Source organism: Dreissena polymorpha, chromosome 16 (assembly GCF_020536995.1).
Source record: "Dreissena polymorpha isolate Duluth1 chromosome 16, UMN_Dpol_1.0, whole genome shotgun sequence".
Classification (NCBI taxonomy): Eukaryota; Metazoa; Mollusca; class Bivalvia; order Myida; family Dreissenidae; genus Dreissena; species Dreissena polymorpha.
This window is the reverse complement of record NC_068370.1, coordinates 14,704,735-14,730,209: the sequence shown is the minus strand read 5'-3', so window position 1 is coordinate 14,730,209 and position 25,475 is coordinate 14,704,735. Positions and strand designations below refer to the sequence as shown.

Sequence of the window (25,475 nt, the reverse complement as noted above, 5' to 3'; positions counted from 1 at the left end):
ATGGGAGAGTCCACTAGGCATAAATTTGTTAAATTCCAAAAACAGCTCATGCGGTGATGATGCTTACCTGTATACTTGCATTGAGCTCTGGTTGTGACGACGTCATCCGCTGAATGGACTCCTCGTCGGCGTCCATCAGGTTCGTCTTGCTGGGATTGGCAGCTCCCGGAAGACGCTTGTAGTCCGTGCTCTCATTGCCAGAGAAACTATTCGTACCGTCGTTGCTCTGTTTCGCCACATACATAGGCGGACTGGCATTTTTGCTATCAATGCTTTCCCCGTCCGCTCTGCGTTCCGCGTCAACGCTGACCTCCATAAGGTCAACGCTTCGTGCAAACGCATCTCGCAAATTAATGGAATGAAATGAAACGATGCTACCGGTCCGTTTCGCTCTTTCGAGTGCGTCCCTGCGTTTAAGAGCCTTTTCCCGCCTCATCTGATCCTTATAAAACTCGGCAAAATTGTTAACAATAATTGGAATCGGTAAAGCAATAACTAAAACTCCGCATACACAACACACGCTACCTACTATTTTGCCCAAAACTGTCGTCGGATATATATCACCGTATCCAACAGTGGTCATAGTAATTGCCGCCCACCAAAACGTTTCAGGAATACTGGTGAACTTTGTGTCAGCCACGTCTTTTTCCGCAAAGTAGGCAAGACTTGAAAACAGCAGAATTGTAATAGCAAGGAACATTAAAAGTAAACCTAGCTCTTTATAACTGCGCTGCAGTGTGTACCCTAAAGACTGCAACCCGGTCGAGTGTCTTGCCAACTTTAAGATTCGTAAAATCCGCAGGATCCTAAATATTTGCACAATCTTTCTCACATGTTGAAACTGAGCAGTAGTGTTTTCGTTCGTCTCGGTTAGGCCGAGAGAAATATAGTACGGTAATATGGCTAGCAAGTCAATGACATTTAGAGGGGCCTTAAAAAACTTCCATTTATTTGGCGAGGCCCAAAAGCGCGCAAGGTATTCGAGTGTGAACCACCCAATGCAGACACCTTCAACAATTGCAAGATCAGGATTTTCGTAAGACGTGTCCTTTACAGCTTCCTGTTTACCCGGAATACTAGCCCCATCGGCGTCAGTATGTGCAACGTACTTTGATTCTTGAAATTGAGGCATGGTGTTAAGCGTGAGCGCAATTGTCGAGAGAACGATAAAGAGAATTGACACTATTGCTAACACCTGAAAAACACGATGGCAAACGAATTTTCACCACTGAAATAGAACGGGAAGCGGACAGCAACAATGAGCGAGGCATGGTATGTGGGGATAACCCTGGGCAATGGTTAGGGTTAGGGTTAAGGTTAGGGTTAAGGCTAACCCTAACCCGAACCCTAATCCTACCTCTTACCCTAACCCTCTAACCCCCACATGCGCATAACAATACCATGCCTCGCTCGTTGTCGTTGTCCTCTTACCAAATAGCCAAATAGAACATACTGATTAGCATTCATCTTTTCATGTTCGCGAAAGTTTCATATTATACTGAGTTCATAGCGATGCAATCAATGCATATAACCTTCTTAATATATTGACATAAGAATCGGTTTAAATTATAAACATTGTGGGGAAATTCGGACTTTATTGCGCGGAACGATTGGAAACATGCAAAAAACTCACGAAGTATACGAGAGTGAGAGTATACGCCATAGGTGTTAGTTATCCCTGCTGATTTTTGCGTAATTATGAGTTCAAGCATTTGAAATAGGACATGGTCTTACAAAAAAGTTGAAGAAGAGCAATATAAGACATTTCATAAAATTTACAGCAAATCGTGATGCTTACAGGAAAACACATGCACGAATAGTCAGAAATTCGATGTAGATATACTGGTATACTGTTTCCCAAACAAAGTTCGATTAATCCTCATATGTTTATTTTATTGGAGAAAAGATTCAAACCTGTTTATAATATATATGTTACTGTTTTTGTTTCATCACTCCATCGCTTTTCGTGAAATACATATACAGCTTTTCCAACTTTGGAAGTACTGACATTTATGTTAACTTTATTCTTAATTTGCTTTTTTTTTCAAGAAAATACATGCTAAACCGATCTTACAATGTTCAACCGATCTTACAAACACAAATCATCGTTCATTAGTCACTCGTGTTTACACGGAGAACACAGTTTACACGTTTGACAACTGGTGTTTACACGGAATACATTTTTCCACGGAGAACACTGTTGATCAAGCATACATACCGGACCGGAGTTTTGTAACTCGTAAACAATACAGTAAGTAATTGTGTGTTGTATATGCCACGATGTAAAATGGAGAATCTACAGCGTGTTCCCTTCTTGGTGAATACATTTCCAGACATTTTCAAATCAAACTGTATCCTTTTCCGGCGTTAAAATAAAACTGAAGAAGCGAAATCATACATGTGCTAGCCGGTAAACACTATCCGTGTGCGTTTGAAAAAAACATCAGTGATATATCAACTGAACGGTTTTAAAGTAACATTACTACTCAAAATCAACGAAAATTTCGCAAAATATTTCGTAAAAATAAACTAAACCAATTAAAATCGGTGTTCCTTATGGCAATTGCCGAAATTTCAACGCCAGATGTGGTCTGGTAAAATAGATGTTTGTAGATACAAAATGCTCGTTGTTTTTCCATTCTAATTTCCCGCAACGATATCTATTCATACGACACATAACACTAACATGGCGTTCGTGTGTTGTATGAATAGATATATTCGCGGGAAATTGAAATGGAATTAATTGTGTCACAAATAAATAAAAACGAGCATTTTGTATCTACAAAAAATCTATGTAATCATACCACATCTAGCGTTGAAAGTGTGGCTATTGCTATAAGGAACACTGATTGTAAAGGTGTTAACTTTATTTTACGAAATACTTTACGAAATGTTCGTTGATTTTGAGCGTTATAGAGACTTTAAGTGTTTTAGGATAAAAATACAGGAACGGATGACCGCTAAAGATCCGGTGAAACAATTGACATCTTGTCGTGCAATAAATACAAATTCTTCCGGGAAAGGAGTACAGATTGAAAAAAAACGCTGGATAACATATTCAAACAAAGTTATGCGGATTTTAGTTTCTTCGTTTTTTTTTGTCTAGATTGCGGGATCTGAAATTTTTAAGACAACGAGGAAAATGTGCCGTCAAGCCCTCTTTACCGTTTGCGACAATCTACAAACTGAAATAAATCATTTACAACTGGAAATGTTCAACCACAACATGCTTGTTCTCACAGGAAAAGAAAACACATGCCGTGCCTCTATGGTAAAATATCAAAGTCAAGATATATATAAAGAACAAATGTATTTAATTGTTTACTGAACTAATGGCGGCGTTTCGCGTACCAATATTAACTGGGGATGAGACATAAGGTCGCTTTAATTTCACATTTTGTATAATAGAAGGCATTTTTAAACATGTGCAGATGTTCATTAAATATAAACGAATTAATGTATGTTTTATTTATACATCTTTGTTTACAGCTTCTTATTTAACAGTCATAAGTCAAACTCTCTTTTGCAAAAGCTCTGACAAAAACAATATAGCTACGCTTATAGCATAATCGGTAAGACCTACTACGCAGATGCTGTCATCATTAAAAGTGCGAAGACATTCAAATTTCTGACTGCAAGTGTTTTTCTAAAAGCTACCACTAGTGAATAAACTAATATTTCAAAATTATAATATTACCTCATGTCAATAAATTAAACAGGTTATGTGTAAAAAATAAAGCAGTGCATATGCATATATTCATATAAATAACCATGTATGTTTTAAAATCATAAAATGTGAAGGAGATATTGCAAATCTAAAATGTTTTAAATGGGCAATTGTGTCACTGAATAAAATCAGAGCAATTCATGTCACATAATCAACCAGTTCGATTGCGAACTGTTTAAATATTGTTTGAAGATTTCATAATAGAATTGCTTCATGCTTTTATTTCACGTTATTAATTGCACATTAAATGTATCTGTAACAAATCCTTTACAATAAACTATACAGGTACATCTGAAATGTTAAAGATTTACAGCTAAACAATTACATAATTTATTATATATTACTTAAACCCATTTATTCCTAGCGTCTAGAAAAAAAGACATTGGCAAACAGTATTGACCCAGATGAGACGCCGCATGATGCGGCGTCTCATCAGGGTCTGCGCTGTTTGCTTAAAGAAATTTCTGTAAGAAATATTCTAAATATAGAAATAAATATACTAGACATCCCTAATTTTGGAAATAAATTGATCCAATTAAGAAGGATGGGCGAGTCCACTAGGCATAAATGGGTTAATTCCAAACTACAAACTCAGCAATACTATTTTTCGATCAAACCAGGTGCACCATCGGTGCTTCACAAATGGGCATGGGGCATGGCAATACAATGACATAACATCAGTAATAAAAAACTACATGTGAGAACGTACTGACGTTATCCAAAATTTGGTACATCTCCTCTTCCTATCGCGACGTTAAAGAATGTTGCATATTTTAAGTGAAAACGATCATAAATCTGGGACGACACTTTCCGCCTAGACTTGATTTTCGCTAAGAAAAGACTTCTTTAAACGATAAATTCCTTAAAAGCGTAAACTGTTTTCATGTTTGGTGTGACCTAAATCGGAAAGTGTCGTCCCTGATAAGCTTGCGAGGACTGCACAGGTATATCTGAGACGACACTTTACATGCATTCAGTCATGATTTCAGAGAGCGCGGCACATGTGGTTAGCGTATGGCTATGATATTAACTAGTAAAAACATCATTTTGAATGAAAAATAATCGAATTATAATGAAAAATCAACTTCTATGAAAACAAAATTCACTATCAAATATATATATATATATATATATATATATATATATATATATATATATATATATATATATATATATATATATATATATATATATATATATATAACACATTATTAAATGGTTTAACATTTTATTTGGCTTCGTTGTTGATGAACCCGATGAAAAGAAACTCAAGATCGGGGTCAACTATAATCAGAGGGAACCTCAGTACCGATACGTACCAACGGTATACTACCAACGCGAGTTATCCTGACAGAGTATGTGAGGCGGTATACTCGTTACAGTATTATGAACTCATTACATGCGTATGCCAGATGGTTGTATTTCTGGTTATCAATAACATTTACCTTCGAACTGTTTGAGCGCAGACGAGATGTGTTTGGGGAGGGGGAGGGATAATGGCAGACGCTTACATGCACTCACCCCCGCAATACTGAAAGAGCTGATTAACAGTCGGGCTATGTTATACCTTTTTAATTAGTGCGCGCTAGACCCAATGCCAGAGCTAGCAGTTGCGTATTTACACAAAACAAACGATAGGAGTGTGTATTATGCGCTTCAATGTACACGTTAATTTGTTAGTACACCTTTAAAAGCGCTTAAGAAATAGTGAATTATTTTTATTAATAATGCAGAAGTTCATGAACATGTAGAAGCTGCAGGAACAATAGGAGGTTTTGGGGATTCCGATAATGACGTCACGTTTGCGCATGCTCGAGTTTTGGCCGTCAACACTGCGGCCATTTCGCTATTGTTTGCATTGGATGAACCGTATCGTGATTAGATTATCATAACAATCTCTACTTGACACATATTTGCGACCCTTTTTAAGAACAACAAAATACTCAGAAATTGAAATTCTTTCAGAATGTATTCAGTTCAATGAACGAACACAAATAAGGACGAAAATAAACAACAATAGGTTGATTTAATGTAAACATCATATAGAAACTGATTTGAACCTATATGCCTGTAAAAACTTACCTTGTTAAAGATTAACTAAATCCTCTTGATAAATGTAACTGTTTTTATTTAATTGTTCACACCAATTTGGATACTCTTTGTTACAGCATTTATACCCCAGTGTTTACTTGCACCTTTGTTCATCACAAACCGATTATCTCGTTATAATCGGGTACTGTCCAGACAATTACTAAGAAAACAGAGTGTCATAAACCCGAGGACATATACCCTGAATAAACCACACGTGTCTGGTCATTAAACACAATTTATGATACATCCAGGTCATCTCTTGGCATATTGAGCAGTCATTTAAGTCAAATACTTAACAGTTGCGTACATAAAGTATTTGAACATATTAAAACAATATACATTTGTCATAAATGGATTAACAGGAACTGTACAGGGTATATATATTAGCCAGTTTAAGCATAACAATAAAGTGTTTAAGAACTATAAATTTAAAATATTGTACTAATTTAGTGCTACACACTTAACGTATTTAACGATAACGGGCACCTGCAAATGTAAACTCTGCTATAACGTGTAAAGATCGTGCGTTACTGCGGTGTTCGAAACATCATCATGAAAACAAGCAATCAGGTTTGATCATAGTAGGGCTATAAAATACGCGTAAAATAAATTAAATGTATAGATTTATGGTATCATAAAATGCTAGATTTGTATCGCTCATTATCACTAGAGAAGAGTTTTCAATATACATGTACATGCAAAGACAGTTCAATTTGCAAAAAATGCAGGTGTAATTTTCTTGAATGCTTAAATTATTAATATTTTCATTCAATGTAAACGAAACGAAAATTCATTCAATGTAAAAGAAAATTAAAACTACATTTCAAGATTGAAAAATCAAATGTATTGAGCTATTCAAGGGCTTTGTTTTATAACTGATTCGATACACTCCTTACACTAAATTTCAATCTCTGATGAAAAATAACACTATCACTTATAATTATATTCAAATTAATATGTTTTATAATTTTTGAAATATCATTTATTAAAGTCTTACTTAAAAAAGAATACGGGTATTTATAGTTTTGTTTTGTGAAATTGTAAGTATTAAGTCTTCCGACTACCTTCACTCTGATACAATGTAATAGGCCGCGATCGAGAAGTTGACGGCCAATCTATTTTTAGTAACAGAAAACCCCTCTTGTGACGTCACACAAAAACCTCCTATTGCCGAAGACTTTTTTCATTACCATCACAACCCTGATTGTTGTGGCATAGCAGCAGTTATAGCCGGTACAGTAATATATAAAACATTGACAACATATTGTAATTTATTCATTTATGTATTTCTTTTTGCATGAATTTCATACCACTACATGCGATACTTAATAAATCGCGGTAAAGTACTATCCAATTAACTATCATGATATGGCAATGTGGCCACAGCTGCATACCAACAAAGCCATGATCAGCGGTGTGTAATCAATGGAATGCTACACATGTACGTATTGATTCATTATCATTATTGTACAGTAATTTGTATCAAAGCATAACAGATGTACAGTGTAATTGTATCCCAACGGTCTACCATGAGTGTTATTGTTCGTCATAACAGCTTGCGTGTTTTCCTCGCAATATTTTAATATGTTATGTTGTTGCATGCAAAATGATCTCGTAGACATTATTTATCGTGAAAATATAATGAAGGATTGACTTGAAATTCTTGTATTCATTTTTTCCGATTGCGAATAACTGAGCAGAATATCATGTTTCACTAATATTTAACAACCACAGCTCTCAAACTACTAGTTAAATCGCCCGAAAGTTATCAATATTAGACGCTATTTTAATATTAATATCATTGGGTTGTAAAATTAAATAGTAACTTTAAAATTAGCATACGAGTGACATGTGTATGTGAAAAGAAAAATATACGTGAATTTCTGAATATTGATTGCAGTATGGAGAAATAAGCGATGCTTAAAGCGGGTATATACGATTTTTATATGTGCTGAATTGTAAAATATTAATACAAATATGTTATAATAACACACAATATGCAAGAAAAATGATACATTTAAGACGAATTTCATAAAATACAGCAAATACAAATTAGCGCCCCGAGCCGATTGTGACGAAGATAATTCGTAATTATTTTCCTACAATAACCGATGCATTCGTCTTTTTAGTAAGTGTTCGTGTGTCGTATGAATCGATATCGCTGCAGGAATTTCAAATGAACCGTTAGACTAAATTTAGATTCACATCGTACATGCATGATATACATGCTGGCGAATTCGGCTGTACAGCCTTTTTCGATTTCAGAATTAAATATCTGGCTTATTTAGCATTTTTCGACACATGTTCTTCTTAACTTTTATTTTAGTTTATATTGAAATATATGTATAATAAGTTTTTACACATTTTATATTAATAAATAAATATTTGACAAGATCGTATATACCCGCTTTAAGCAAGCTTCATATTCTTTGCAGAACAAATATCTTGTCAAAGCATTCAGCAACTGCGCTCATAAATAAAACGCCTTCAAAACACACCGTGCTCGTATTTTCACTTAACCAATAAATCCCGAGTTACCTGGGAAACGAATTAAGGTATTTAACAATCTGGAGTCTCATGTGTATGGATGGGATGCGGGTGGGGGTCTGGAATCTCGTATGATTTTGACTAGGTGAAGTATATCTGATATACACGGCTGTGGGGAAAGTGATTTACTATCACCACACTTCAAATGCACCTGGTTTTATCTATGAATACATATCAGCTTCAATCTTTATATGTGTAAACATGGTGCGTAAACTCGCGTTCATTGAATGAAGTAGAATCGTATAGTTCAGATTATTATAGTAATCGCATATCAGTGGGATTTAATTTGTAAATAAGAAATTATTCAAACGAATATTACACATGTTCGAAATAGATAGAACGAAAACTTGAAATGTACCGGTATGTCGAATTCCGTTTTAAGTTTTCACAATAATATAGATCTATGAACGAAAAAAGTGCAATTAAGGCTAACTAGTGTATACAACTGAAAAAAAGAAAAAAATGCAAAAATGCAACATACCCTTGCAGCCATGGATGTCGTTGGTTTCTCCAAAAGGTCCCAAACCTTTTCCCGCCATTTTGCGCACGGCCCAGTCCCAAAATCTTCCGTTTCTCGTTGACGGAGACTTTCTGCCTCCTTTCTGATTTCCTCGAAGACGTGCTCCTTTTTCTGGTGGTACTTGTGTTGACAGCATGACTCCAGATACAGCTCATCAATCCCCCAGTATTCCAAGTCTTCGCTAAATGACAACACGCACATGTCTTCCACTATGTGCAATTTACCTGCTCTGTAGAAATTCAAAATTGAGGCAAATGAGCGCGGATGGCGGTCAAAGAAGAACTCTTGGTCCGCCAAACTGTAATCATCACATAATTCCATCAAACTTTCGTGGGTATTACAGAATCTTAACTTTCCTAGTCTCGTATGTGGCATTCTATCCAAAGTTCGCCACATGACCTCATGTTTAGTGCCACCAACGTTTAATATCACACGTTTCGATAATTCCTTGGCCCTTATAATGGCATCTGTATCCGGTATATGTCCCTCCGCAGAGGGATAAAACCGCGCCGGAGCCTGACTGACATCGGCAGTCATTGTTGATGAAGTGTAACCCGAAATGTGTTGAGCATTCTCAGGTATAGCTACCGGCGCGCTAGAAGAAACGATCGGTGTAATCGCTAACTTCGCACTGTCAGTGTTATCCCAGGACTCCCTGTGATTGCGCCCGCCAGAGTCCGTGGAAGGGAGAGCAGGAAAACCGCAGCTGGATTCCCGGTGGCGCCGGATGCGGGGTCCGGAAATGTTGCTCGAAAGTTCCGCGTTACGTCCTTGCCCCGAACTTGAGCTATGGAAAAACATGATAACAAACGCTGTATATACACGCAAAGAAGTACAGTAATTGATTCGCAAATTTAACCTATATTAACACTTTCCGTGCACATGTTTCTGATTTAACTTGAGTTCGTCAGTGTGTTAATGTTTTTGTTAGCTGTCAAACAAACATTTTATGAAGTACGAAACAAAGCATGCGATAGGAGTCACTACTTTTGACTAAAGTATTGATGCACATTGACACATGTTCCACAAGCGGGGGTTGAAGCGGGATGTCACTATACATTGGGGATAATTACCGGACGGATGTATTTGCATTTATTAGAATAATTGACCTAATTGATCGATACAACACTGGCTTTTAATACAATAGCTGCATCTGAGATAGAGAGTATTTACATATGTTGCTAGTTGCTAGTTTTTACTGTCTGTCTATCTTCATTTTAACATTCAATGATCAAATCATAACTTTTACGGTTTGATTGTTCCGTCATACAGGTACTGCAGGCAGGACAAAAATACATCAACTGTGTAGCACAACAGATTACTTGCTAAAGCATTCCAACAACATTACATTTACATATTCCTAACAGTTCGTTTTAGTCCTTGAACTATTACGACGAAAATCGATTGCTACAAAACGCGAACACAAGTAAACAAACCAGATACACCAGTTGATTATAATTTTGAGTTGTTATACAAAACAAATAAAGCAACATACAAATCTAAATTCTCGGTAATTTGACCAATACACCTACTTTAATACAGCAAAGCATGTACTGACTGAGGTATAGAAATACAGACAAAAAGTTGCAAATACACAGAAAACAGAATCAAAGGAACATTAATAAGGTGTATATAAAATGAAATGATAAATAGACGATATTTGTTTACTTTTGGGCTAATACTGTGATTTATCTTTTCTCGGTTGAGTTAGCAAATATGTACATTTTAGCCGTGCTCTGTGAAAAGGGCGTTTAATGCATGTGCGTTAAATGTCGTCCCAGATTAGCCTGTGCAGTCCGAACAGGCTGACCAAGGACGACACTTTCCGCTTTTATAATATTTTCTGTTTAAAGAAAGTCTCTTCTTAGCAAAAATCCATTTTAGGCGGAAAGTAACCTCCCTGATTAGCCTTGCGGACCGCACAGGCTAATCTGGGACGACACTTTACGCACGTGCACTAAACCCCATTTTCACAGAGCACGGCCCATTTTCTAAGTTAACTTCAACGTAAGTCACAACATATCCGAAAGTTGATTCCTTGATCGGTCTACCCACTCAATTAATGAATAAATAATGTCCTACGAATATTACAGATCTTAAAATATAATATTCATGCTGAGCAGAAACTAACATTAAATCATTTTCCTTCAGAAGTTCAGTTCATTTTACTTTACGGCCAACTCACTGTTTATCACTGAAGTTAAACTAGAAAAATGAACTGCTTGATAGTCTTCAGTCTGAAAGTCTGACAACTTGCATATCTGCAAGTTCCGAATGCCTAAAAGGGACCTTTTCACGTTTTGCTAAATTGACAAAATTAAAACGTAATTGTTTTAGATTCGCAAATTTTCGTTGAAGTAATGATATATGTGAGGACAAAAGTAATACTGCACATTTACCATTCTCTAAAATATCCATTATAATTATGCATCTTTAGACGATTTAAAAACCTGAAAATTATAAAGCGTTGCAACGCATAACGATTGAATAATTTGGAGAGTTATGTTGTTGTCTTTATTTTTTGTGGCACTACGAGGATTGCTTATATAAAGTATAAAATACATCACTAATTTTATAAGCACGGATGGCCGAGTGGCCTAAGCGTTAGATTTTTGCTACAGGGGTCAGTGGTTCGAGCCCAATTGAGTGTTACTTTTTTTAATTCTTTTTATTCTTTTTTTACTGGAGATATTTTAGCTCCAATGTTAACATTTATAAATAAAAAGCATTTTATGGCAAACTTAAATACATGCCAAAATCTGTGAAAAGGTCCCTTTAATTGCTATAAAGACACTCGTTCTATTCAACTTCTATCGTCTTGGTATTCGCAAAACGAGCTAACAAGCTTTCCCATTTAAAGCCTACAGGAGTGAGCTAGTCAACAAGAGCGCACTCAGATCTCCTGAGAAATGCCGAGATTTCTCTTGACAACACATAGCTACAGCTTGTCACTTTCATAAAGTGAACGCGTGGGCAAGTTGGAGAGAATTTCCAGTTTTTGTTGTATTGATTTAAGTCGCAAATATGGCCATAAACGATGCCACTGGCTCTATTTCGAACGGATGTGAATATTTTGCTTGAAACGATAATAATTGCATTCTAGTTTGACGTCGTTAGATTTCTAAATGCAGATTTACTCATCGAGTACAAAAATTAAATACGTACCGAAGAAAAGTAAGACATGCGCTACATTCAGGACACGCTTTTGCTTCTAATAAAATAATGTTTATTTTAAATGTTTTCTTGTGAAATAATAAACCGTTAGCTTGTGACATAACTTGCTATTTCCGTACATGGTTTCCTGTAATAGAAAGTTATATTCATAACTACGGCTATTTCTATTTAAAGATGCACACTTTTAAAACGTACTCTAGAAAGCACCACAATTAGATCCAACTATAAATCAAACGATAAAGAGATATCAGTAAGAAACTCTAATAACAGATACAGCCGCAAGCAAATCGAAAACTTTCCCCGTGAAGAAAAAAGAACAACATTCGCGGTACTAAGGGATTATTACAAACTAACCTGCCAGAAGAAGAAACCATTTTGACCGCGTCATGCATAAAACTGTTTTATGGAATATGCGGCTGTCGTAGATTCAGACCAGCTTTCCCATTCGCGCAGTCTAGTCAGGAGCTTGTCCGAGCTACCATGTTTGCTATTAAGTCACGCAAGGTGTCAACACCCTGGTGCCGTTTCATAAACGATCGTACGACAATGTTAACTTACGAGAGAATGTTGTAATCTTAATAAGTAGACGAACTAGCTCGCTATGCTCGTCAAATATATATATGGCGCTAGAGATGCCAGTGTAAGTAATTAAGTACTGAAAATTTATAAACATATGATATGGACTTTAGCAATTATGCATCTTCGAAAAATGTATCGTATCGTAAATGTGCATAACGATGTTTATTGAACGGTCTCCCGGTCTCATTAGCGGATTCAGAGGCTTATACGCAGCTACATTGTTCGGATATGCGATGAGATCCATTTTCGCAGGACGCGAGTTATTTAAACTTAAGAGTAAAACGTTTACAACGAACCAAACCAAGACATTTACTATGCACACTGAATACGACACAGAGCATTGCTGCAAACGCACGTTGCAAATCATATGTACATTGCAATAACAATGGAGGTCATCAAACAAATAAATGTCTTCGATGTGTTTTTTCCAGGGGGCGCCCCAGGGTTGGTAATGGGGCCATGCATTGTTGAGATTGACCGTATTGTCATAAGAGATGTTCAGTATCAATTGGTAGTAAATCGGTGTAGAAATAAAGAGGTTAATGTAAAATAACATAAAACAAGAGATGTGTTTGTCAGAAACACAATGTCCCCTACTGCGCCGCTTTGATTTATTAAAAAAATCATTTGGCATTGAAGGATGACCTTGACCTTTCACCACTAAAAATGTGCAGCTCCATGAGAAACACGTGCATGCCAAATATCAAGTAGCTATCTTCAATATTGCAAAAGTTATGGCCATTGTTAAAGTACATAAAATAAAAAATAAAAAAAGTGAAAATCTCTGACCCGGCTCCACCCCAACCCCCATAACTTTTGACCCAGTGGTCAGATCAAAAATCCAAATAGTGCAGGGTCGCACATATGCTCAAAGCTACCATGTGAGTAAGTTTCAAGGTTCTAGTGCTTATAGTGTAGGAGGAGATAGTGGCCAGGACGGACGGACAGACGGACGGATGGCGGAAATAACCACAATATCCCCACGCTTTTCAAAAAGCGTGGGAATAAAAACACTTTTAAACTATTTCTTGACTCGAAACCCCGAACAGGATTTTTTTCTGGAATATTTCTTACTACAAGGTTATATGTTCTGAATCCGGCCTAATAAGTAATTGATTAAATTACCCAGACGCCATATCCTGTAATGCAACGTGTCCGTACAATCTACGAAAGGATCAATCGTATTTAGCGATCATTTTGCCGCATAGGCAGCGTAATAGACCTCCCCGGAGTCAATGCGGAGCTAGAAAATCAAAAGATATGCAAAGCGACCAAAGTCGCCGGACATTATGTAAGTGAACTGAACATGTATGGTTATATTTGCGTATATTGCTCACCTGTTTTTAAGACCTTTACTTTAACTTTGTTTATTCTATTTTAAGTATCTCATTGGGTAAATAATGCGATGGCTTTCAGATCCCATCCAATAAACATAACGATGTAATATTTTTTACGAAAGATTATTTGTTTTAATAAAAAGCATTATATTCAGTGCTTGTTGCAAGAAGACAGCACTACATGTATATATACTATATGTAACCATCATTTACGAGTATTCGAAATGAACATTTTGTTAGCATTGTATATCTTAAGTATGCACACGTACTCTGTATGACATATGACTGATATCACGTATTATGTAATATATGTAAAGACTCTCATCTATTACAATTGTCGTTCGGCTCGGAACAACAGATCTGTACGCTTTTGCTTACAGATGAAGAGAGTTTGTGCAATCAAGACCCATCCCGTTTTATCAGACAATGCTGCGCTGTAATAACCGCGCCAGACAGCTCATAATTCATCCACAAAATAACAGAAACCACGAAAGCTATGTAATAGTGTTTTATGTCTTCAGTGTTGGAGCACAAGATTGCAAACATCGGGCCATAGCAATGCTATTCAAACATATACAATGATACATATATCTTACTCTTCAATATATTTGACGTCTGTGGTGGTGTATGTATTCCAGGTACATACTTTATAATTATTCACGACAACGTAGAAATAAAGCATCTTCATATGTATTTACGTGTTTGAGTGCGCCTACGCTGGTTTTTGATTTTCTCTAAGAGAAAAACAGAAAAAAACAGTCTATTGCAAATTATAATTTACCATCTACATTTTGCTACATTTTTTACGATTACTAGTTTACTTTTCATTACAGCTAACGCTGCTTCAGAAGAAAAGAGTTAAGGACATGAAAACATTGGTTATGATTAAATGCACCGTATAAAGAAAAGTGTTTCAAATGTTTACTGCCGCGACCATTTTCCTATGGTCAAAAACCTGTTGCTTAAGTGAGTGTTTTTGCGGAAGTGCCAATCTGATATCATTGATATATATAAGTTATATAAGACTGTAACAGAGACTTAACATGCACTAAGAATAAACAAGTTATTACATATTTATGATATTAATATATATTTACCTCCATGTATATAAATGTTAACTTTTATGAATATGGTACCAATTAAGATGTATCTTTTCATTATCAATGAAAACTTAAGACTGTGGAAAAAAAGCTTCTCTGTTGCGATGTGTTTATTAAGTGAAACTGTTGATGTATGGCAGATCGAGGACAATTGGCATCCCCTCACTTCCAGAGATAAGCATATATAGCAATCAATGATTACCAATATACAAATTTACCTTTATTTGAACTTGTTCACATGGTGATTTTTTCGACATCGTCTAATTAAGGCCTTAGTTTGGCAAACATTTACGTATATAACGTCGCGTGCAACGCGTGCTACTGCTTGAGTAACGACACTTAACGCACACTTTTTCCCAGAACGCGGTGCAAGTATAGGTTAACACTTTCCCTCTTAGAAGCAAAGTGAAATTAGCTATGTGCAAACAGCATAAAACCAGATAAGCCTGCGAGTAACTCGCAGTCTGTTCAGGTTTTATTGCTGTTTGCTGCTCATCAGTATCTAAGGTTTGGAGATGATTCCTTAAAACTTGAATTTATTAATAAAAACACCTAGGTATCTTATACAATTTAATTTTCTTTGGGACTACAAATGCGTCAAATTACGTATCTTAGAGGTAAATAACTAATAGTAGCAAATATCATGTGACAGTATGCACCTACTTATGCTGTTTCATTGCCTTCCGACGCTTCCAGTCTTTATGCCAGCACGATGTAGACACAACCGTGTCCTAAGGACCTATAGATTCATAATATATTTATATTATTTTTTTAAGTTATCGCTTGTGGATCTTTGTAACAGCTATGGGTTGAATTATGGGTTAAATCAGGCTTCTGCTGTTTCGTTTTAATTTCAAACCGCAAGTCTGACTTGGGCTTTCATAAGATGACCACATAATTCGCAATATGATGTACCAATGTATCCAAGCAAAAGGAAAACTGTATAGTATAAATTATCCATAAGTTCCTGGAATTTTAGGCGCCCTGAAGATAATTCGATGGTTAAATATAATTGCTATTTACAAACATGTTTTTTTATAATTTGATAAGCACGACGATTTTTTTTTATTTTGAACGAATTAAAAATACTAGACACTATTTTTTAAATATGTTCTTGACTGAGAAGGACATTATTTTTTAATCTCTGAAAAAAGATCCAGACATGTTGGTTGTTTACATTTATAATAAAATGAACACGTTCTAGTGGGATATCGCGAAATCAGAAGCGAAAAAGACATACATTCGGTCCGAAAAGCACGCAAAATGCATTACCATAAGAGAAAAGCACATAAGTAACACGTTTTTAATCGATACGATGTTAAATTGCCCACTGTCCATGTTCCTACAACCAGTATACCATGCCCATCCACTCAATATACAAATATTTTTGTGTGAATGCTTATAAGGTGATCATATGGATGTGCAGTTGTAATCATAAATGATTTGTGTGTTTTTGTTGTTTTCGTCATGTTCAACATTAATCATGTTTATGAGTGTGTTTTACCAAGCAATATATCTGTGATTTCAATTATATAGTATAAAGTCGATATGTTTTACATATGATAAAACATGAAGTTACGACGGACGGTCATAAACGTACATATTCGCAGTTTGCTAATCCTACAAAACTTGTCCGCGTCCCTTCGGTCCATAAACGCTCCGATACACAAGTACAACTGGGTGTACACATTCTGGATGAATGCATAAGTGCACCAAAAGCACTGCCATACATAATTTATGTACATAACATAAACGTTAAACAAACATAGAGGCAACACGAGCCGATGACAATCAGCTATTGTGCAATTGCATAAGCAACACAGCTGTACACATTGATAGTGACATGTTTTTGTTGATGTTTTTTTAAAATCCAAACCAACACCATATACAAGAGTTCTTTTTCTCTTTCATATAAATGTATTGCCATTTCAGACATATAAAGAACGAAACGTTTTGAATACTGATGTTACTTAGCACAAGTTGCAGTAGTCACGAAAATGTTTGCCTATTATGTGGGTGCCACTCATTAACATGCTTACACGGTTATACTCCTACAAAATACAATCATAATGTAAAAGATGTAAACTAAATTGACAAAACGACGGCACCGACATTACATTTGAGCGTCGTTCCGGGAAAAGGGGGTTTACAGCATGTGCGTAAAGTGTCGTCCCAGATTAGCCTGTGCAGTGCGAATGGGCTAATCAGAGTCAATACTGTATGTCTTAACTTGATTCTTCTATGAAGAGACTTTCTTGAAACGAAAAATATCATAAAACCGGAAAGTGTGGTCCCTGATTAGCCTGTACGGACTACACAGGGTTATTTTGGATGACACTTAACGTACATGCAGTACACCCCCTTTTCACAGAGCACGGCGCATTTAATTCATTAGCAATGTGTGTGCGTGTGTTTGAATTACATGCACAGGAATCAAGTGTAAATCGATCATTTGTTACTACTCAATGGTTCCATTCACTTCCATTAATACTGGTTTTCATCAGTATTCATCTATTCCGATAGTTTCGTCTTTAATTCCTGAATCATTATACATCGATCGCTCTTCTTTTAATACATGCAATCTATCTAATGTGTTTCGCATGTTACATTAATAAGGCGTAACGGACTTTTTACGCTACTCGCTACAAATCTATGCTTGCAAGCCCGCTTTAATCTGATGGAACCTAATTATTTTAAAAAGATATTTATTGATTTTGTCTCGATTTATCGTCCGTTTGGATATTTTTTAGTATCTATTATGAAGTACTGGATAAACAAGACAATTTGTATTAAAACGGACAGCTCCGAGAAAGAGTGTTAAACGAAAATACAAGAACATATGCCTATAATCGAAATATAAAAAGTTGTAAAATCAGTACACGTTCATAAATATCATTAATACATGCGCTACATATATTTTACAAGCTATATTTTAAACATTTAAACAAATAGTTACAATTATTAATATTTTTTTAAAACCTATTTATTTAAGCTCGATTGCGTAACAAGCCTAAGCTTATATGAAACGCTCTCGAGTCCGTGTCCTTGGTGTCTATGGGGGAGATCTAAAGAACGCTCCCACAGTGGGGATCGAACCCGTGACCTCCCGGTCGCTAGGCGGGCACCATATCCACTACGCCACGGCGATCTTTATTATTAATATTTAAATCCACATTTAAGTGTTTAGTATGCGAGGACATACATAATTAATACAAATGAGTCGCGTTCTGATAAAACTGGGCATAATGCATTTGCGTAAAGTGTCGTCCCAGATTAGCCTGTGCAGTCCGCACAGGCTAATCAGGGACGACACTTTCCGCCTAAACTTGATTTTCGGTAAGGAGGGACTTCATTGAAACTAAAAATACCATACAAGCGGAAAGTGTCGTCCCTGATTAGCCTGTGCGGACTGCACAGGCTAATCTGGGACGACACTTTACGCACATGCATTAAGCCCAGTTTTCTCAGAACGCGACTCAAATTTTAACTATCATTTATTAAGTGGTGATGTGTGCCTATTTGTTCATTTTAAATAGGGGACATTTGGAATTGTGTTTCCGTACATATATATGTTTATGTTTGTATACTTTGTGTTTTATTTCAACATTATAACATCTAACAGTAATCGCGTCTGCAAATACATTCATATAATGAGACATTTAATATATTGCTGTGCGAAAATAAACACAATAGCAATTGAATATTCTTAAATAACACGAACATAATGTTTTCATGTTGTTTATGAACATAAGACACCGTAATAATTCACTACGGTATACTACAAAAAAGCGCCAATTGATATTGTTTACAGTTTAAAATTCATGCAAATGAAGCATTTTGAAAAACAAAACTCAAAATGTACAATTATATGCTTGAATTTCAATCTCAACCAAGAGCCATGCACATTCAATCCGTACATGTTTTTTTTTATAAAATGGAATTAAACGTTCAAGCTATACATCAGACTCAATGTACAACGCAAGGTCTATTATAAGAAAACATGCACAGTATGACAATTATAATCAAAAGTAATACAGCAGTACATTATGATATTTTTATATGTTAATAAATGCAAGCATATTGTTAGCTTACTTGAACACATACCATTCGTTGGCACTGGCCAGGGTACCCACGTGTAACATTTAGTTCGTCATTGAGTCACCGTCAACGTCGGCGGTCTGGATTATAATGTGTTCACTTACTCTCGAAAGAACTATTTTCATCGTTGTTCAGTACAATACAAGTTTGAATTACAATTTAACCTCTATTGCGAACTTTCGTTACCAGACGTTTTATAGGTAAATTGCAAAACAGATTATCCATAACCATGTTTCATATTATGCCCCCAAACAAAAACAAAAAACAAGAACTAAAAGTTTCAGGCATATGACAACAAAGCAAACGTCAGAAAACCCCAAGCACACGTAGCAACGACAGACGGTCGGATCCTAGTAGCGTTTACACCGATCACAACGATATGTCAAGCGAGAAGGGATCGCAGAGGTAGTAAGTGACAAAGTTTGTTCAGCTTGCCTTTCCGGGGAGTCCGAAACGTGGGTGTTGAACCATAGCCAGCGCCGCGGCGCGTTCATACGTGCCTCCAGAACCATTATTTCATCATTTCGAACTGCATATTTCATTCAGATCCAATTAAGATTCTTTTTGGAAAAACGCAAAGAGCGAACACATCCCTATATATGACTATAAACGAAAACCAACAAACTACAGGACCCTGTCGACACACCACGAAACCACCTTTTTAGTGGAAATTGCACGAAGTCCTAGATACCTGTCCCTACATTGTCTTCAACATATCACAACGGCTCCCCGAAAAATACACTTTTCCGAATACAAAGTACTTAGACATTTCCCCAGCAACAACGGTTATTGTATTGGTAAAAACCCTTATTTCGCGCCGGTGTCACCTCTCTTGGCATTAATTTACAAGGAAAAGAAACATCGGTTGACGTGTAAAATTCATTCGAAAGATGATTTAAGCATGAGTGTGCTAAAATAACCACAATAACACAAAACGATCGAAAAATAACACAATGAAAATAACGATGAAAATATTATTTAAAACTGAACTTCATAAATTCCAAATCTTGTTGTCAATGAATGCATTAAGCCACTGAATTTGCGCGATTCCGTACAATTAACTGAAATTTAACACAGCTTTATCGACCGCCACATTCAATGCTTTCAATACATCCAACCATTTGTCTCCGCCGGATTTTTATGTGTGGATCTTTTTTTTTAACTTTTCCGATATGTAGCCATATTGAGGCTTTCTTCCAACGTAAACATAAAGCATTGGCCTAATCTCCACTATATCTGTGTTTCGATCGATTAGCGTCGCGAATAAGGCTGTCTCCCAGTTCAGTCTGTGATTATAACATGAAAGGCTGGAATGGATTGGTAAACCTGGCACTGAAACCAATTCTACGGCACCTAAAGTAAAATATATAATGCGACGGCCTTTGTTTGGCGAGCCATTCAAACTCGTGGAAAGATGCTCCCGACTTATATATAAGTCGCGTTCTGAGAAAACTGAGCCTAATGCATGTGCGTATAGTGTCGTCCCAAATTAGCCTGTGCAGTCCGCACAGGCTAATCAGGGACGACACTTTCCGCCTTTATTGGATTTGTGATAAGAAGAGACTTCATTTAAACGAAAAATTTGTGCGGACTGCACAGGCTAATCTGGGACGACACTTAACGCACATGCATTATGCCCAGTTTTCTCAGAACACGACTCATAGTTACTATGGCATCATGAAAGATCGCAAAAATCCTTGTGTACTTAAGTATACTTTGCGTTCAAAGTCAAGAAGAGTTATTTAGACACTTTACACTTTCTTCGCATGTATGTTGAATCAGTAAAAGAATTGAAACGGCGGAGTAATCTGCTCCCATGGCTGTCTACATGTTAACTATATTTGCTACTGACCCAGCTCAGGAATCCGATTGCATACTCAAGACAATGATAAAAGTGTAATGATTTAATGTGTATTTTTGGTGCTTTGTGCAATATTATTATTTCTAGATTACAACGTCATTTCGGCATATTACTGTGTATAAAAGACAAAGCTTGTGATCATAAAACGTACTCGCTTGTTTGTAGCATAACTGCAACACTTGCTGGCACAATCAAATGTGTAACCGAGTAAAACAAACTTCCGCGTCAGTGTTATCGATCCCCGGATAATCCAGAAACATGATTTGATTCTCTGCGAAATAATTTCTATCAAATAAATGATCAATCTTTACGCACGAAAAGACCGTATATTCATCCGAGACAAGCTTATGATGTTTTTTCTCCCCAGAGTGTCACTAGTTCAGCTAAGAAAGAAATTTCTTAGAAATCGCTCGGGATTTAATTGAAAACTCGAAGGTTTTAATAAAAAGGTTAACCACACTTGGTAGACTTTTTTGGAATGTTTGCAAATATCCAATTTTCAAGAATAGATGAATATGTGGTGCTTTATAAAAACGTATAACTTTCACAATCACGAATCGGTTTACCGCAACTGACAGGGTATAACTTTCACAATCACGAATCGGTTTACCGCAACTGACAAAAACCATACATAATCTAAGATAAAGAGAACAAATGCTTAGTGAAAAAGCTACGTTTTTGCCATGATTTGGACAACCACATATACAATGCACACTGATACACTGTTTAAAACGTGAAAGCCGTTTACAAGTAAGCACGCGCTTTTCAACAATAAAAATGTAAAGGCAAATTCATGTAAATGAATCTTGAAATAGTCCCGACCCTAAAAGTATGTATTCTCAAAATCAGTTTGCAATGAGTTGCAGAGTATTTAAAAAGAAACAATAAAATCCAATCATGATAAAAGCCAGACTTGACATAAGATTCTCTTCTTGTACAAATATTTGACTTCTATATGGCTTGTATGCAAACTAGGGAGCGAGCAAAGTGGCACTAACCAAATTTCCGGGCGGCCGTACTTCACTCTTAGACGAAATTTACGAAAGCTATGCAAACACTGGATGCGTAGTTGAATTTCGGAAGACACAATTTATATCTCGCTATTACTGTCTCGCAGACGCTATCATTCTAAGCTCAATAAGGATGAAAAGGATGGCCATAAAACGGAGCATTTGTCTTGGCATTCTACGTTTAGAACGTCAAGGGTAAGGCAGAAAATTTAAAGAGGCGGCCATGTTTTTCAACCAACCGGAACAATTTTCAAATCATCCAAGATATCATAAGAACAAATGTTCTAACCAAGTTTCATAAAGATCGGACAATAAATGTGGGCTCTAGAGTGTTAACAATGTGTTTTTTTAGCCATATACGGAAAAGTGCCTCGCCCCCTGGCGGCCATGTTTTTAAACCAACCGGAACCATTTTTAAACTCACCCAAGATGTCATTATGACAAATCTTCTGACACAGTTTAATAAAGATCGAACAAGAAATGTTGCTTCTAGTGTGTTAACAAGGCAAATATTGACGACGAACGAGGCAAGACGGACAAAAGGCGATCACATTGTGCTCAGGTGAGCTTAACTGGTAAGGTTGGTCTCATTGCTGCATTTACCGCTGACTTGATTGATATGCTCGAGGATAATAGGTGAACAGTAAATAGCACCGAAAGAACAGTTATTGGCGCATTGCTTAAAGCATAATCAGCAGAGAAGAATTGTAGTGTTCATGTTTACAAAACCTAGCCCGAGGTTCCGTTCAATAGTACACCATTACATAATTTACTTGAGGAATAATATTGGAATAGCGCTTTGGAAAAACCGGGCTTAAACCGGACTGCCTTGAAACGAAACAAATCAACAAAAGCGGACGGTGTCATCCCTGAATAGCCTATATATGCGGACTGTCATCCCTGAATAGCCTATATATGCGGACTGACGGTGTCATCCCTGAATAGCCTATATATGCGGACTGTCATCCCTGAATAGCCTATATATGCGGACGGTGTCATCCCTGAATAGCCTCTATATGCGGACTGACGGTGTCATCCCTGAATAGCCTATATATGCGGACTGACGGTGTCATCCCTGAATAGCCTATATATGCGGACGGTGTCATCCCTGAATAGCCTCTATATGCGGACTGACGGTGTCATCCCTGAATAGCCTATATATGCGGACTGACGGTGTCATCCCTGAATAGCCTATATATGCGGACTGACGGTGTCATCCCTGAATAGCCTATATATGCGGACTGACGGTGTCATCCCTGAATAGCCTATATATGCGGACTGATGTCATCCCTGAATAGCCTATATATGCGGACTGATGTCATCCCTGAATAGCCTATATATGCGGACTGACGGTGTCATCCCTGAATAGCCTATATATGCGGACTGATGTCATCCCTGAATAGCCTATATATGCGGACTGACGGTGTCATCCCTGAATAGCCTATATATGCGGACTGATGTCATCCCTGAATAGCCTATATATGCGGACTGATGTCATCCCTGAATAGCCTATATATGCGGACTGATGTCATCCCTGAATAGCCTATATATGCGGACTGACGGTGTCATCCCTGAATAGCCTATATATGCGGACTGATGTCATCCCTGAATAGCCTATATATGCGGACTGACGGTGTCATCCCTGAATAGCCTCTATATGCGGACTGACGGTGTCATCCCTGAATAGCCTATATATGCGGACTGATGTCATCCCTGAATAGCCTATATATGCGGACTGACGGTGTCATCCCTGAATAGCCTATATATGCGGACTGACGGTGTCATCCCTGAATAGCCTATATATGCGGACTGACGGTGTCATCCCTGAATAGCCTATATATGCGGACTGATGTCATCCCTGAATAGCCTATATATGCGGACTGACGGTGTCATCCCTGAATAGCCTATATATGCGGACTGATGTCATCCCTGAATAGCCTATATATGCGGACTGATGTCATCCCTGAATAGCCTCTATATGCGGACTGATTTGAGAGATACTTCATTCACATGCATTAAGTCCGGTTTTCCAAGAGCGCGTCCAATTTGCAAGCGTACACATGCTCAAATCGTGCAATAAATAGCTGATCCGATGCCTCGACTCGTTTTTAATAAATTGATAACTGTTCCTTTGATTAATTCAGACTGTGCTTAAAATGGCGAAATGTTTTGGCTATTAATTCGATGTCGAATCTTCTTACTTTAAAAACGATGTTTAATTTCGCATACAATCGTTTATGTTTTTTCCATGTTACTTGTATGCCACGTTGTTTTCCTTTTGAACGCGAATGTGAAATTTTGGAATAAAAATTCGTTCATTATTATTAACAATGCAACGATACGGAAAGACCAACAACAAAAACACGCAACATGTGTTTTGAGTTGTACCCTTGACTTATACAAATTGCTACATGGCTAACAAGCCCTGTAAAAACGTTGCTGGAATTATGACCTTGGTAAGGGGTCATTTGATTCAGTGAAAACGCATCAATAACATTGTCATAAATCCAGGAAAATTTACAGCTTTCTCGGAAGGCAATCTAGATTTTATGGGACTGTACACAAGCCAAATGACGAGCGTTTCCTCCCATGGGATACAGTCCACACGCAATATGTCGAATAGACATATGAAAATGGAGAAAAACAACACAGCAAAATGACAATAAGCACCCTGTATCAGTCGTTATGTCAATTAAATCCGATTTTAAGCAGCATCATGACATTTATTAGTCTTACATTCCTACCCCATGACTGAACCCACACTTAGGAGATTAATGTACACGAATACCAACAACTCACGAGTAGAAATAACACATAGAAACGCCAGCAATAATATTATATCAGTTGCAATACATCTGATACTTAACAGAAATACGTACGTGATGTACACCAAACATATGGAAAAATGTGCAAAAGGATGCCAGTATCAATGCATATATGTGTGTTGTTTATTTAAGCAAACAAACAGCTTTGTTATTCGCAAAGTTTGTTATGCGTTCCTATTTGAGCCGCGTTCTGAGAAAACTGGGCTTAATGCATGTGCGTAAAGTGTCGTCCCTGATAAGCCTGTGCAGTCCGCACAGGCTAATCAGGGACGATACTTTCCGCATTGATTAGACTTTTGCTAAGAAGATACTTCATTTAAACGAAAAATGTCAAAAAAGCGGAAAGTGTCTTCCCTGATTAGCCTGTGCGGACTGCACAGGCTAATCAGGGACGACACTTTACGCACATGCATTATGCCCAGTTTTCTCAGAACACGACTCATATGATTACATGTGTATTGTTTGTTACCAACCCTGACCGTTTAAATGTATACGTGTTATTATACACTACACTGCTGTTACTAGTAACAGGTGCCTATCACGTCACTATATTTGTACATTCGTATTTTTCCTACAAAAGATATGACCATACATGGATACAAATTA

At 36.9% G+C, this 25,475-nt stretch overlaps 1 protein-coding gene across 5 annotated transcripts in view; it reads right to left on the bottom strand.

The window, feature by feature from the left end:
* LOC127862246 (potassium voltage-gated channel protein Shab-like) overlaps positions 1–25,475 on the bottom strand; it is a 75,983-nt gene that overhangs the window by 14,061 nt on the left and 36,447 nt on the right. For 4 of the 5 annotated variants that reach the window (XM_052401291.1, XM_052401290.1, XM_052401293.1 and 1 more), the window contains 2 exons: positions 8,847–9,672; positions 68–1,195 (listed from right to left, as the gene is read on the bottom strand). In XM_052401291.1, the coding sequence (XP_052257251.1) occupies positions 68–1,195; positions 8,847–9,672 (1,954 nt within the window). Of the gene's footprint in view, positions 1–67; positions 1,196–5,809; positions 6,764–8,846; positions 9,673–25,475 lie in introns of those variants that run through there. The other variant, XM_052401294.1, reaches the window with a different exon arrangement.